We start from the raw sequence: 16,857 nt of genomic DNA, 5'->3' as shown, positions 1-16,857 counted from the left end.
CCCAACCCCAACCCCAACCCCAACCCCAACCCCAACCCCAACCCCAACCCCAACCCCAACCCCAACCCCAACCCCAACCCCAACCCCAACCCCAACCCCGAATTATGGTATAATTTGGAACATATATTGATCGTCAATATTAAAGCATATATATTTGTGTTTTGCTTGCATTTTGCCGTCATATTATTACTTCATACTCATTTTCTTTCTTTTTCCTATTAAAATTGTTTCATCCACCGTCTTTCTCCTCCATCTGGGTTTATCTTTGATTTAGGAACTAATCCTGTTCCTACTTGATCACCATATATCCCACAATCACTCAAATATAATGTCTTCTTGGTTACTTGCAACATAGTAAATCAATTTATCACCACCATGAACATCAAATCCCCCTCCCTCCTCTCCCTCCTTCTTCTCCTTGCCCTCCTCGTCCTCTCCTCCCAGCAGGGCTGCTCAGTGGCTCTTTCTGACGCAGGCTGCACCTCCTGCAACATCAGTGGTTGCATTACCTGCTCTAGCGGGTACTATCTCGCCGCAAATAAGCTCTGCTTTGCCTGCAATCCCGGCTGCCAGACCTGCTCCAACCTGATGACGTGCACTTCCTGCGCCACTGGCTATTATCTCAACGGAACGGTCTGCTACGGGTGCACGCAGCCTTGCAGCAGCTGCACTAATGGCACCGTTTGCCTCTCTTGCCCTCCCGCCTTCTACCTCTCCTCCACCGTCCCAGGGCAATGCTACTCCTGCGCAGATTATAACTGCGTGAACTGTACAGGCACTGGCCTAAACTGCACCGAGTGCGCTGTGGGATTCTACATCTTCAATGCCGTCTGCACGCAGTGTCCCTACTACTCCTGCGCGACCTGCAACAACAGCACTGCTCACCTGCAATCCCCGCTACTACGTGCTTTTCGGGACGTGCTAGCCATGCCCGCTGGGATGCCTCACCTGCGCCAGCGACTTCAGCTGTTCCTCCTGCGTCGACGGCTACTTCTCAACAACAGCCAGTGCCAGTTCTGCATCGCTCCCTCCTGCAAGGTCTGCACGAGCACTGCCAACTGCGTCAAGTGTATCGACCAGTATTTCTACAACGAATACGTGTGCATCGTCTGCCCCAGCAACTGCTACAAGTGCATCAATGGCAGCTACTGCGTCTCTTGCATGCCCCTCTACTACCTCAATAGCAGCAACAACTGCCAGTCTCCAGGCTCCAACTGCATCGGCTTCCTAGGAGGAATAGGATGCGTGGCCTGCCCCATGGCTTCATACAGAAACGGTCTTTTCTGCACTGCTTGTCCTGCCTCCTGCACTGCCTGCACCGCTACTGACTGTCTGCGTTGCACTGGTTTTGACAATGGGAATTCCTGTCTTTCCTGCGTTAGCGGTTGCACCAGTTGTCTCCAAACATCTCTACCTGTCTCAGTTGCACAAACGGTTATTTTCAGCTGGAGCTTGCAAGACCTGTACGACTCCCAACTGCATCAACTGCAATGCGGGTACTTGCATCTACTGTGCCATAGGGTACATGATTCGTCGACTGTTTGCTCACTTTGCAGCAACGCAATCACGCACTGCTCTTCCTGCCGCACCTTCAGCAGCTGCACTTCTTGCTATGGCGGCTACTATCTTTCAAGCCCTGGCAGCAATTTCTGCGCCTCATGCAACACAGCCATGCCCTACTGCTCATTTTGTACTTCTGCCACGCTTGCATCACCTGTATCAGCAACGCTACTATTTGGACGGTCCCACCTGCAAATTATGCAACAATATCATCACTGGTTGCGTCACCTGCAATTATGGACCAATGGCTATGTCTGTCTCACCTGCACTGCAGGATTTCTCCTCTCCAGCACATACTGCAACTATTGCTCCTTCTACTACACTGGTTGCGCCTTCTGCACAGTATCTGTCTGCACTTCTTGCCTCAATACCTTTAGAAACGTCAGCGGGGTATGCACTCCCTGCTCCATTTTTACCCCACTTGCAGCACTTGCAACGCCACTGCTTGTCTCTCCTGCGCGCCGATATGTACATGTTCAACAACAGTTGCTATGGCTGTTCCAACGCGATTCCCAACTGCAACACATGCTCCAGCGGTACTAACTGCACCTCCTGCACAATCCTCGCTTACCTAAACGGCACATCCTGCACCAGCTGCAACGTTTCCCTTCAGGGCTGCAGTTCCTGCCTCAACTCCTCCTACTGCATCAGTTGCGTCAACAGCAGCTACTACTTTGCGAACGGAAGCTGCATCCCCTGCGCCACCCTGCCCGCCTGCGTCACCTGCAACTCCGCTCCCAACTGCACCGCTTGCAACTCATCCAGTTACTACGTCCAGAGCGGAATTTGCACGCTTTGCTCCTCCACCATGCCCAACTGCGTGTCCTGCTCTTCTCTCAACCACTGTTCGGCTTGCGTCAACCAATCCTATCTTCCCCTGGGCTACGGAGGGTGCTAACCGTGCAACTACTTCATCACCGGCTGTCTTCAATGCTACCGCACCATCATTAACAGTGTTTCCAGCTAGGTGTGCCTCGGCTGCGCCTCCAGTACGTGCTAGCTTCGGGAAGGTGCAATTTATGCAATAAACCATGCCTGGCTGCAATACCTGCTCCAACAGCACTACTGCCTTTCCTGCTTGTCCAATTCCTATCCTGGAGCCAACGGCAGCTGCATCCTCTGTGGAAACGTGACCGCCTTTTGCGCTCAGTGCAACTCCACCTCATGCATCGTCTGCAACTCAGGTTACTTCTTATAAAATGAACTTGTTCATCTTGCAGTCTTGCCATTTCTGGGTGTATCTCCTGCAGCAACTCTACCACTGCACTGCATGCTCAAATGGCAGTTATTTCCTCTCTGGAGCTGCGTGCCAACTTTGCACGACCATTTAGGGATGCACAAAATGCTCAAATGCTACTTATTGCACTAATTGCTCCACTAACTACTATCTAGGAGGGCATAGCTGTTGGCATGTGGGAATCTGAGTATCGGTTGCGTTGCTTGCAACTTGGCTGGGGCTTGCACCAGCTGCAGCTTAGGATACACACTATCAAGTAATGCCTGCATCCATGCTTGACAAGTAATTGCGCAATTTGTCCCAATACAAGTATGTGCAATAACTGCTCGTATGGCTTTTACATGCAAAGTAATGCCTGTTTTTCGTGCGTGACTGCCAATTGCATGACCTGTAGCAATGCCTCTCTCTGTCTAACCTGCAACAGTGGTTATTTTCTCTAGAATAACACGTGTAATGATTGCAGCATAATGACCAACTGTAACGCCTGCAATAGTTCCATCCTTTGCACCAGTTGTGCATAAGCGTTCTTTCCCGTTAACGATACATGTCTGCCTTGTATATAGAACTGCAGGATATGCACAGACTCGACAACATGCATGACATGCGTATCTGGATATACATTTTTCAATTCCATATGTGATAATTCCACCAATGCAACAGCTGGAAACCAAACCAATAATGATTCAATGCAACCAATACAACAGATCCTTCCAACACAACTATAGATACAAATCAAACAGATAATAATTCCTCTATCAACTCCACCACACCCCAAAACGATACATCAAATGCAACAAATGCAGCAAATGGCACAGTTAGTAACACTACTGATCAAAACTCAACCATACCTGTAGATAACTCCACAACTAACAATCAATCAAGTTCCAACAATGCATCATCAAGCAATACGACAAATAATGCCACTTCCAATGCAAACAATACTCAAAATAATCCAAATAACGCTCAAAATGCCACCCAAAATGGCACCAACAATAGCCAAAATGCAACCAACAACTCATCAAACACTCAAAATGGATCCAATAATAATAATCCCCCCAACAATTCCACCAATAATCAAACTCAGAATGGCAATTCTTCATCCTCAGCTGCCGATTCCTCATCAAATACTGCCATCCTTGTGGGAGCTGGAGTGGGAGGAGTCGCCTTAATAGGTACACTTTTTGCTATTTAGGTGGGGCTGTCCTCATCGCCAAGAAACTGAAGGCTGCAGCCCAAGTAGCAGGCGAAATCTCCAAGGCCGACGCACCTGAAATGTCCAACGCAACTCTTTAAAACCAGCAGGCCGGTAACGCCTAAAAGGTGAAAGAGATAAAGATCGACGACTACGTGTAATAACCCATGGACGATACCCTGCAGGAAATGAATCTAGATGCACCCAGGGTGCAGAAGCAGAATAAGCTGAAGCTTCAAAGCGAAGGAAGAGCATAGGCTGAGGCTCGTGGTGGAGAATTACCCAAAAAGGCATCGATAGTGTAGTTCTAAAGCCTGAAACGATGAATTTTATTATTTGGGGAAACTCCACTGTATATTATATCTTCCATCCTTATATTACAAAAGCAACATACACGTTCGTCCCGTCTCTCTCTTGCGAGCCCTTCCTATCTTCCCTCGGCCCAATCCCTCCAGGTGAGGCGGAACTATCGTCCTTCCTTCGATTATATAATATCAGACTACTTAGTGCTATAGCTATATTATTTATACTCTATGCCCCCTCAATCCATCTAAGTATTCCTCTTTCCCTTCGCCACAGCCTCCCCCAGTCGCTCTGGCCTCCACAATTCCGCCATCCTCAAATCGTTCACCTTGATACTTGTGCTCACCCTCCAGGTCTGCTCCGATCGGGGAGAAAGCACTAGTTGCTATAAGATAAGCTCGAAAGCACTTCGGTTCACGTGCAACTACTGCCAGTCCCAGAATAACTTTTCCTGCAACCAGACCTTTCCAGACGGATATGTGAAGCAGCTCTCTGCATCGGAGTGCGTGGCCAAATGCTGCGACTCTCTCATCTACTAAAATTCGCAAGACTATGGTCTTTGCAACGGTCAAACGCCCTCTAACCTGAGCTTGGCCACCATCCTCATCATTATCTTCTTCTCCATCCCCGCCGGCATTTGCCTCCTCATCGCCATCTGCACTTGCGTCAGCAACCACCGCAGACGCACCGAGGAGGGCCGCGAGGAGCCACAGTTGTCCGCTGTTAACCTGGCAGCCTTCAGCATGGACGACTTGGGACCCCTCTACCAGGACCGGACGCAGAGCTGTTCGATTTGCCTGTAAACAGACTGCAATTTGCGGACCAGGTGTGGGCATTCCTACCACTCGCAGTGCTCAATGCCTGGATCCACAAGCGATAGAAATGCCCTTTGTGCGTAACTCCGATTTCAACCCGATAATCCTTTACTGCGTGAACTGTTTCAAGCAGGCTAAGCTGGTGCTGTTGATGGACAGTTTGCCAGCTAGCTAGATCGAGCAGTGGAACAAGTACAATGAGTGGAGATGCGATGAGTGCCTCAATAATCGTCTAGATGATGTAATTTCGCTTGATTTTTCCATACCAGAGCTCAATTAGAAGGACAGAAACGAGGAAAAAGAGGGACAGGAGGAAGATAAATAGATTTAGAAGAGCCAAAGCCATGACAAAGTAGCACAGGATGTGTGATAATACCACCAGTGTGATATTATTTATATCATTTCCTAAATTCAGTAATTTTACTATCAAAGACCTTCATTCAAGGATACATAAATTAGCTCATGCTTAGTTGCCTCATTTAACCATTCCCATGCGAAACTTACCCAAAGAAAAAATATTTCGACAATAACTCAAATTCAATATCAATATCAGTAATAACCTCAAAACTATCACCCACAATCATAATCCACATCATCCATTAATAATCATTTGGCAAACTTGAACAATCCAAATCCATTCCTATTTTACGTCCCGTCCGTACTGACCAAATATTTTCTCCTTATTCTGAATTGTTTGAAACAATCAATCAATTTACTCTTATGCTTCTTAATTCCAAAAAATCCATCAAGTAAAATCGCAGCAGCAAACGCTTCCTGCAGCCTCCCGCCCTCTACAGCTTCGACCTGCTCTCCAGCATGTCCAGCCAGGACAGGGAGGAGAAGAATGAGGAAAGAATCGACGTGCTCTCCAACGTTGAAGAAAAATCATACTTCTCCTGCGAGTAATCAGACATCAAACCTCCCCAATCCTCCTAACCTGCCACCGTGACCAGATAGCCTCAGGAAAGAACCCAGGTGCAACAATCCAGGAAAAGCCTGAGAATAGAAGACCAAGCCATCATCGTGGTGGAGGAAGAGGGAGACTTAGCGTCGAACAATGGAGAAGAATCCGTGATCCTGGAACACATAGAATTCAAAAGCTAGACGCAGGCCCACGAGAACACGCCCAACTGGGAGCAGGAGATATAATAATTCCGAAGGTAGGATGGGATCAACTGTGGGGGAAAATAGGCGGATTGGAGGAAAAATGAGGAAGACTATGGCTCATAGTCCTTGAATGCTGACTTTTCCTACAGCGAAATCAAACTACACAAGAACAGAGCAGCAAAAATACTTGCATCGATAGGGTCGAACACAAGGAACTGCTTTAGTTCGAAAACAACCTTAGGCATACCAATAAGAGCTGCATTGCCAAACCTACTGGAAATTTCATCCAGACTCAGAAGGATATAGATGTAAACCGATCGACCAGCAGCAAGGAGGATAAATTTTACCAGGTTAGACATCTGCTTGACGATGAATGCGGACCAAAAACCAGCTAAAGATAAGAACCTAAAGCTTATCTATAAGGCAGCAACAGATTTGGCATCCACAAGGACTCGAGGTTTTGTCTTTCGAGGGAAAGAAAATCGTATGACTTCAAAAATCAAAATTTATAAAGTTTTTGCCCACTTAATACCCAAACCAACAGCAAAAGATAGGAAATATAGGTCCAGACGGATCTATCTGGAAGCTAGTTGCTGCAGAACTAAGTCTACCTGAACGAATAAATCACCTTTTTGAAGGGAAAAATCAAGAATTTGCAGGAATAGAACATGAAGTATAAGATGATGAATGCTTAACATTTGAACCAGATGGTAGCGATCACGTAGAGCATAGCAAATAAGGACAAATAGATCATGGAGAGGCAGGAAAAATAGCAGAAGAACAGCATCTAGATCAAAAGCTAATGGACAAAAACAATGAACTTTAGAGGATAATATCAATTCAGACTAATTTGATTAGATAATACCAGAAGCAAGCCAAAGTCAGACCAAGTTGAGCAAACTATAGAGTACCAACATCATCACTCGATCCCTCCAGAAGGCAGCAACTTCGGAAAGCACTCCGAATCTCTCAGGCTCTTCTAGCTATAGGCTTCCCATTAAAAATAAGATAAAAACTTGCATAAGGAGTGCAGGAAGGACATCGAGGATCTGTAGTAGTACATTTTCGACCTTGAGCAAAGGATGGCGAGAGTGGACACAGAAGCGCAGAGGAAGGTAGCTGCTGCCACTTAGCAACTGTAGGAGCAAATATCTTTCCGTTATAGCCAAAAATACTAAACTATAATAGAGGCTCTGAAGGATGAACTTAGTTAGGCCAGAGCAGATCTGAAGAGGATGTAGAAGGAAAACAGGATTAACCTTGAAGAGTGGAGCAGCAAGTAGGCCAAGATAAAGAAACGAGAGATATAAGTTTCCAAAATGTACGATGAGCTGGTCAAGGAGTGGCAGGCCATTCAAAGGGAGAAGGAACAATCAAGAAAGAGCAGGAGCAGGGCCAAATAAAACGGAAACATCTGTTCTCCCAAATACTAACTTAGATAAACGAATGGATATTTCGAAGCTGTTAAGGATGTAGGAATTGGCAATCTGAATATCCAATTCTCAAGCAGAGACATCAGGAATCCAAAATCAACTCGTGACCTTGTGAACTACAGTAAAAAGGATGGAGGCTAATTCTTGAGCAGTAAATACCAAATTCAAAGGTAATGCCCCCGATGGAGCGACCGGTAGACTTATTTCCTGCCTTCCAAGCCCTTCGGAAAGGAAACCTACAGGGAAAAGCGTGATTCGTTCAAATGAGCTCAGGAGACTCCCACTAGCTGTCCATCATCAACCACAAGATCCAAAAGCTGAGGAACGAGATCACAAGGGAGTTAGACTCCATGCAGTGATTCTATACAGTATTCATTACCCATTTCTTATTATGGGCGTGTATTTGTAATAAGGATGAGGAGGTAATATTGATGAACTTAAAATCATCATCTGCTTCTGCTGGAACTGGGGCTTCTGTTGCGTCTGCCGCCCTTGGGACTTCCTCTCTTGGGGCTTCTGCTTCTGCTGCGGTCGCTGCTGTGCTTCCTCTCGTTTCTGCCGCCTCTGTAGCCACTTCCGCCACGGCTGTCACCGTAGCTCCTGTCGCCGCCTCCATAGCCTCTGGATTGGAATCCTCCCCTGCCCTCTCTGTTATCGCGGTTGTCATACCTGTCACCTCCTTCGCCATAGCCTCGACTCCTGTCGTATCCTCCCTGGTTGTTGTTGAACTCTCTTGGCTTGCGAGCTAAATAGGAAAACATTGTACGCTTGGGGCAGTCCTTGATCATGTGGCCTTCCTCACCACAGTTGAAGCATCCTCTGGGTCTATCTCCGAAGTCCCTGCGAGGAGGGCGATCTCCGTAATCGCCTGAGCGGTTCTGGTAGCCTCCGCGATCGCCATATGAGCGTCCTCTTCCCCTATCTCCGAATCCTCCTCTTCTATCGTTGCCACCCCTGGCGAACTGAACCTTGATTTCTTGACCTCCGATGGTCTTGCCATTCATGCTGAGTAACTTGGGGACGGGGAAAAGAATAGTTGAACTCCATTGGAATTCAACAGTATGTAAAATGGGTCTTACTCGCTCATGGCGGCTTCAGCTTCTTCGATGGACGAAAATTAGATGAAGGCGAAGCTAATGGTCTCTTTGTGCTTGAGGCTGACGTCGCTGATGGGTCCGAACGAGCCGAATACTCTCCTGAGTTCATCTTCACTGATCTGGATTGTAATTTATCATACGGATGAGCTGAGGTTGGACACATAGATCTTGTTGCTCTTGCGAACCTAAAAATCTCTCCTTTCCCCTCTGTCTTCGTACATGGCAGATATGGTCTGATTTAAATATCAATTATCATCACACAATAATGCCATCGAATATAAGCTCAAAACAATCCATCACAATCGCAATTAACGCAACAATTGAACAGATCCTTACTGAGAAAGCAGAATCTCCGTTAGATGGCACATTATTACGTCGCCATCAACAACTCTTTATAAGTGAGATTTTAAAATGTTGGAAGCTCTGAATCTGAATGCATGCCTTTTTGAGATTCACTGTAAGTTGCAGTGGTTACCTACTCAAGCGATGATGCAGAGAATAACTCAGGAGATGCAAGAATTCTTTATCTAAATCTGCATGTTGCATAAAAGCTAACTCGCAGTACCAGAATCACACCGTGAAGCAACTGCACTCCACTCCAGTATACCTCCATATGCCCATATATCCGCTCTCTCCTCCCTCTCTCACATCATGCTATCCATCGGCATCGTGACCGCATGGGCTGTTATCACTGATGCGCATCTATCCTCATCCGTCCGTCATCCATAGATCGATATAGTCGAGAAGGTGTTAAAATCATTCAGAGAGAGGTCAAGCATCAGTTAGTGTAAAGTTGCAAAAGAGCATCCATGCCGAATCCATCAATCTTTTCGAGCAGCCAGAGTCAAGTTCTGAGTCATCCAGCGATCCCGTCGCCCCCCTTCATCTATCATGCGCAGTTTATATGTCCACAGCACGCATCTCATCTTTTCTTGCTTTCTTTTTCTAAAATCCCCACGAGTCCTTGCAGGTGGGACGCACCGCCGAGCTCAACAAACTAGTGAATGGTGGTACGTTAGTGCAGATTCGCAGTCTAGTCCCATATGGCTAAACTTGAATGGATTGGTCTCCATGGAGGTTTTGAAGGATTGTTGATGCAGGCATTTCCCTTAAAAATAACTACCTCGCTTGCTGCTACAGCGGGATCCCTCTCTCCTTCTGGTATATCCCTGGGTGTGCGTGCTGGGAGTTGGATCAAGAAACACGATGGCAATCACTGCACCTGCATCAAAAATAGAGATAATCAAAGTTGCGCCCTCGCAGCCATCATCAGTGGACTGCTAGCGATCAATCCACCCTCAGCTTCATCGTCATAGCCTCCAGAAAGTCAATAGTTCAATCCTGCTTCCCTATATATTATGCAAATAAAATTCAAAAAACACCCCCATCCCAGAGCATACAAATATTTTGGGGTTTTGAACTAGATGGTGATGGATGATAGGGATGAGATAGGTCTATAAAATGAAGCTGAGACTGGTGCTCACGAGTCGATCTTGGTGTATATGAACTTGGGAGAGGATTCCTCGTGCTTCTGCAAGTACTTGAAGATCTTGTTCTTGCCCACCATCCGCTTGGAGTCCAGCTGGTCCCTGTTTCGCCCGCTATCCCTGTCTGAACTGAGGGGGAAACCGATCTGTCCCGATGTATTGGCCTTCTTCAGCTACCTGCTCGTGTTTCCGAACTAGTATCTATCCTTTGACTCGATGGAGGCTCATTTAGGTACGGTTTGCTCTTTATTCCTGAAGAAGTGAGCCGCAAGTTGCCTGGAGACCTGCTGAATTGGTTCTTCGGCTATGCCTTTTCTTGTTGCTTACTTGTTTTTTTGGCTTTTGTCGAAAATCTTCAGCTTTCCCGGACTGTTGCTGTTGGGGAGAAGGGGGAATGGGCTTGGAAGCTGATGCCTTCGTTTTCGCTCTGGTTGGAGTCTGCTATCCTTTTGCTGTTGCTCTTTTCGTTGAAGCTCTGAATAAGCTTTTTGGAAGAGTTAGTGTTCGTATTGCCCTTCTTGAGTTGATTGAGTGACTCTTCAGTGATGTCGTTTTCGAAGGAAGTATTGGTCTAGCTGATGAACTTCTCCTGTATCTTCTTGAGGACCTCCTGTTTCCTCTCCTCGAGAGTCTTGATGTGCCTGTTGGGTGCCACTTTGATGATCTTTTCAATTTAGTCGACGAAGAGGTTGAAGTTGACCATGGTGACTTCGTTGTTGATCCAGTTGGTCTTCCTCTCGTGCAGTGCCTCCACTATCCTGTGGAACTTTTTGTCCTCGCCCTCGCTGTTGTACTCGATCAATTCCACCAGATTGCCATTCTAGAAGTACCCGCTTACCCAATTCTTCTTCTCGCTGTTCTTCATATCCCATGCCCTCGAACACGTTGTTCTTGAATTCCCCCACGTACAATTGCCGTTCTTGAACATCTTCTCCCCCATCCGTTCAGTTGGGTATTGATATAGTACCCCCTTTCCACCAGTCTCAGCTAAAACTCGTCCTCGTTGCGATGCGTGTCCGGATTGTAGCCGCCGTGGGGTCCCCTGTAGACGAAGTTGAAGCCCAGCCCGTTGATGAAGCCGTTCTTCTAGAAACCGATGATGATGCGGTTGCCCTGCTTCTGGGTTTCGATCATCGGGATCTTCTGGAACTCGTACTTGATGACCTTGGAATGCGTGGTGCCGATGAGGAAATCTATCTCTCCCAGGTCGAAGACTCTGTTGAAGACGCTGAAATCGTTTTCCTCCGCCTTGTCGACCATGTTTCCCTTCTTGAACTCGGCGTAGATGATGGACTTTGTGATGTAGTTGAGCAGCGTGGCCTTCCCCTACAGCTCTCCCTCTGGATTGTAGTTCAGGAAGACCAAAACCCCTCTGTGCGGTAGCGCATTCTGTCAATTTTTCTTGTTATAGATGGCGGAGAGGAGCCGAAGCTGTCGAAGAAGATGTTGTGACCGTGCAGCAGGTCGTTATAGTAGGAGGTAATGGCTGAGATGCCGTCGTCGTGGAGGAGGATGCCCCTTCCGTCCTTTTTGAAGGATTTGATGCCACCCATGTACATGGCGTTCTTGTAGTGGCAGTAGTAGAGGGACGAATTTTGGCTGCTGGGGTGACTGACATTCGATATCTTGGACTTGGAAGGACTCCTGCTCTTGTCAGATGTTTTTTTTATTGGTGATTTCTTCATTTTATTATTTTATATCGTTTTAATTGCAGAAGATTATGATGTGCACCATAACCATAATCCATCATAATCCCATACCAAAACATGCGCATATGAATGAAATGATGGAGACAAACTGGATAGGGTGCGATTAATGGTAGCGTGATCATTCTCAGAAGTTCTTGAAGATATTTTTATACTGTTAGGACTCCTTGTGACCCTCGCGCTCGTCGTACGTCGCCAGCTCCGAAGTAAACTCCTTGTCGAAACCCTACAGCCACTCGTCGCCCTCGATTTCGGCTTGAACGGAGGAGAAATCTTCATAATATGCATCCGTACCTCTTTCTTCAGCATCTTGTCCCTGTTGAGGTCCTTGAACCAGGGGTGGCCCAGAATCTCCTCGAAGTCACCCTGGGCTCCCAGTCTCTGCTTGGGATTCTTGTTCAGGATCTTGAGGATGAAGTCTTGCGCTTCTGGGGTGATTTTGACCTTCTCTGAGAACTTGACTTCGCCCTCCTTGATGAGCTTGAACATGAGGGACTGCGACTTGTTGTAGAAGGGGGGAGGCCGTGCATCATCTCGTAGATGAGGATGCCCAGCGACCACCAGTCGGCAGTCTTGTCGTATCCTTCGCCCTCAAGCACTTCCGGAGCCAGATACTCGGGGTTCCGCAGAAGGTCTTGGCGATCTCTCCGTCCCTGACGATCTTGGCCATGCCGAAGTCAGTGAGGCTGACGTTGCCGTTATCGTCCATGAGGACGTTTTCGAGCTTGAGATCGCGGTAGATGAAATCCTTGGAGTGGAGGTGTCCGAGTCCGAGCGCGATTTGCATGGCGTAGAACTTGGCCTGTTTTTCGGGGAAGCGTTTGGCGTTGGAGAGGTGCTGGAAGAGCTCGCCGCCTCCTAAATAACTTTGCGCGTACGCATGAACTGCATGATGAAGTAGAGCTTGTTGGAGGTCTGGAAGGCGTAGGCGAGGCCGACCAGGAAGGGGTGGTTGACGTGCTCCAGGATCATCTTCTCGGTCTTGGTGTGCTCGATCTGGTCCTTCTTGACGATGTCGTCCTTGTTGATCGATTTCATGGCGAAGAGCTCCTTGCTGTTCTTCTTCTCGACCAGCAGGACCGTCCCGAAGGCGCCCTTGCCCAGCACGATCTTGGGCACGAAGTCATTGATGGTGACTTCTTCCTTGAGGTTGTTGCGCGAGTAGAGCGTCTTGGTGGTCTTGCGCACCATCTCCTTCTCCTTCTCCTCGCCCTCCAGGTACTCCTGGAAACTCACGTCGTCGTGCATCACGAAGTCCCCCTTGATCTCCTTTATGCCCTCCTTCTTCTTCTCCTCCTTGGTGGTCGCGTAGTTGACCAGGTTCAGCTCCTCGCGATAGTAGATGGGCAATTTTTGACCCACTGTCACTCGGAAGGCCTTGAGGATGAAGTAGATGATCTGGTCCCTCCTGTCGGCCGACGCGTATCTTGATCGGGTGGTATTACCTGTAGTCGTACTATTCGGGGACGTGGATTATGAATTCTGTTCCGATTTTGCTGACAGTGATGGCTTTGATCTTCTCCACGTCGATTTTGCGCTTGATGGCTTGGTAGTTGGTGAGTTACTGGTGCCCTTGAGGTTGAAGACGCCCATGTTGGTGACCAGGATGTTCCTTTCTTGTTTTTTCTTGTAGTCGTTGAACTTGAAAATGGGACTGCTGAGGAAGACGGTTTCTAGGTGGGGGGCATTGTACCTCCGTTTTTGAATTATTTGACGATGGACTTCTCGCTGGCACACCCCAACAAATCTATCTTGTTTTACATTCAATAAAATGTTATACCGTATCACCCATTCAAACAGGTAAATATCTTTCAAACGCACATATGCTCCAACCCCAAAATCACCCACCACCAAATCACCCCCACCACCCACCTGACTGGACTGGTTCGCTTGGAAATATATATATATAACTGCTTCGGATTATTATCGATGTATAACCAATTCACGGCGATCGACCAGAAACCGCTTCCGGTGGGGAAGGTGATGCTGAACCCGATGGACATTCCGAGGGCGGGGAAGAAAAAGAAGAAGAAATTGCACTCCAAGAACCCCTACAAGATCAAGAAGATCCGCATCCGGGGCGAGTAGGCGATGGCCGAGAAGTCGGTCGACGGCCTCATGCTGCTCAAGATGCTCCACTTCGAACACCCCAAGGAAGTCATCACCGCCAACATCTCCTACCGCCGCATCGTCGACATCAACGAGGACCACCTCGAATACTTCTCCAACCTCGTAGAACTCAACTGCTCCGAAAACTACATACCCCTAGAAAAGCTACGCAAACTGCCAGCCGTCGAGAAGATCAACATCTCCCACAACCAGATCCGCTAGGTCAACCTGGAGAAGGGCGGCTTCGAATGCCTCCAGGAACTCAATATTCCTTTAATTTCCTCAACTACCTCTGCATCCCCCAGCTCACCCTCGTCTCCTGCCTATGGTCCTCGATCTCAGCTTCAACGAGCTCAGCGAACTGCCGGACAGCCTGTAGAACTTCCTGCTGCTGAAGCGGATCAACCTCTAGGGCAACAACTTCCGGTCGGACTACAAGGCGTCCAACTTCTGGGCGAGTCTGGCGACGCTGCCGCGCATCGAGAGCATTTCGGTGGCGAGGAACAAGATCCGGGGCATCCACACTGAGAAGCTGGCGGCGGGCAACTTCTCCACGCTGGTGGAGCTGGACTTCTCCTACAACAACGTGGAGAACCAGCACAACCTGATCTGCGCCGCAACTTCATCTCCCTCAAGAAGCTCATCATCACCGGCAACCCCTTCGCCTCCAACAACCAGTACAAGGGACTCGAAATGGAGGTCTACGCACGCACCGGAGCAGAAGTCATCATCGAGGATCTCAATCCCTACTACCTCAAGTCCAAAAAGGCAGACAGACCGCCCATCAAGTTCGAAAAATTAGTCAAAGTGGAAGGCAACGTCTTCAAGAAGAAGAAAGATGCACTGTTTGGACTGTAACTGCCCAAGGAAGAGGATCTCTTCTCTTCCGAATCATAGGTAAAAATGCAATAAAGTAGATCTAAGACGAAGAGGAAGAGGAGGAGAACGAAGAAGACCCATGTTCGTCACTGAGCAGGTGCAGAAATCCAAGAAGGGCAAGAAGCTCAACGAGTCTAAGCAATCCCTATCCGAAAACAACGAATAATAATCGCAAAAATAGCCTTTGGTGTAGGTGGCCAACAACTCATCGATCGGTTCCATGAAGAGCAGCAGCGTGCATTCCAAGAGCATCGAATACGGCGAGTTCCACAAGGTGGCAGCATAGCTGCTGGGGGTGAGAAGGAATACAAGAAGAGTTCGACATCCACACTTCGTACAAGGCGCTGAAGAAGGCGGTGGAGCGCGTGGAGGATGATATCTGAGCCTCATTTTCAATATCACAATATAACAAGTCAATAAATCTTGTGGGAGACCAGCACGGCGTCTGGAATGTCCGTGTAGGCGTCGTAGGTGTGGTAGAGAGTGCTCCTGTACTGCTTCTTCCCCGCCGCCTCCTGCATGAAGGACAAGTATTCGGGAGCTCCAGGGTAAATGATGTTGTCTGCCACCACTATCGCCCCTGTCTTGATCAGGTTCCGCTCCTAGAGGAAGTGGAGGTCCTTCAGATACTGCTGTTCCTCCTGGTCCATGAAGATGAGGTCGAAGGGCCCACTTCGTTCAGGAAGGAACTGGCATCGTAGATGTCCTCGGTGAGCACAGTCACGTTCTTCACTCCAGAGTGTGCCAGGATCTTCCTCGCTACCTCTGCCACCCGCTTGTTGATCTCCAGACTGATTATCCTGCCTTCCGGTTGCAGCTGGCACTGGCTGAGGACGGTGGCGGAGTACCCGCAGTAGGTTCCTATTTCCAGTATCTTCTTCACTTTGTTCTACGTGGTGACTTTCTCTAAGATTTTGCGTTTCTAGGGACCGAGGTTCATCATCCAGCTCATCAGGCAGTACTTATCGATGAACTCCAGGGTCTTCTGGGGACTGTTCTTGGGACAGTGCTCGAGGATGTAGCTCTGGAGGAGGTCCTCGACTGCCTAGGGACTCTTGGCGGACAGCTTTGGCTCTTGGAAGGGGGCCGCCAAAATTATTTGCTCTCGGTGAAGTACTAGGAAGAGCTGCAGAAGCCAAAATGGGATTAGTGAAGAGGATTTTATTGCTCGCAGGATCTTCTTGCACCTTATCATCACGATTATATTATTAGAGATATTAATTATGACCAAAGCCAAACACAATAATCCATTCATCATCCGTTTTATTTTTAGGTATTTGTGTTTTATTAATCACAGATAATGTCAATTCCTTCACTACGGTTAATTCTATAGTTATTTCAACTAATCTTGACAATTGCTGAGTAAAGACATATAAATCATATTCTATTGCTCGTTCCTGCCAACTTTTCCAAAGTATTCTGGAGCCAATAGCTTTCTAAATAGTCCAACAACTACTCAGGTACTTCCCCACCACCGGCACTCGGCACACGTAGTCGTAGAGGTCGGGCAGGAAGGTGCGGAAGATCAGCAGGATCCCGCAGATCTGGGCCACAGCTCCGAAAAATCCCAAATTCATCACAATGAGCACCAGTCCTGCGAAGTAGATGAGGGAGCCTTTGATCTTGCCTACGTTGGCTATTGCCTACCTTTCTTGACGAAGAACTTGAAGAGTCCTGCGAAGCCGATGAAGAAGTAGAGCCCACTGAGGAAGAAGAGCTGAATGGAGGGGAGGACTACATTGGAGAGAAGTAGTAGGGAGCGGGCGAAGAAGAAGACGACGCCGAAGAAGTAGAGAAAGGCGGAGACGATGAGCAGCACCATCCCTATCTCTGAGTAGGCCATGCGTTTACTTTTGTTATCGTCGAAGCTGAGCAACTCGAGCATCCTCTTAAATTATCGTATTGTTTATAAAAAATCAAAAACAGGTAATA

At 47.8% G+C, this 16,857-nt stretch overlaps 1 protein-coding gene and 1 pseudogene across 1 annotated transcript; one reads left to right on the top strand and one right to left on the bottom strand.

The window, feature by feature from the left end:
• The first annotated feature begins 375 nt into the window (after nucleotides 1-375).
• Nucleotides 376-2,952, top strand: LOC116245620 (uncharacterized). The gene is made up of 3 exons (XM_031617077.1): nucleotides 376-1,330; nucleotides 1,383-2,451; nucleotides 2,781-2,952. The coding sequence occupies exons 1-3, from the start codon at nucleotides 376-378 to the stop codon at nucleotides 2,950-2,952; spliced, it is 2,196 nt and encodes a 731-aa protein (XP_031472937.1).
• Nucleotides 2,953-12,094: 9,142 nt separating this feature from the next.
• LOC116245619 (uncharacterized) lies at nucleotides 12,095-16,768 on the bottom strand (annotated as a pseudogene).
• Nucleotides 16,769-16,857: the final 89 nt, after the last annotated feature.

Source organism: Nymphaea colorata, unplaced genomic scaffold (assembly GCF_008831285.2).
Source record: "Nymphaea colorata isolate Beijing-Zhang1983 unplaced genomic scaffold, ASM883128v2 scaffold0779, whole genome shotgun sequence".
In the NCBI taxonomy this organism is placed as follows: Eukaryota; Viridiplantae; Streptophyta; class Magnoliopsida; order Nymphaeales; family Nymphaeaceae; genus Nymphaea; species Nymphaea colorata.
This window is presented reverse-complemented; position numbering and strand designations above follow the sequence as displayed.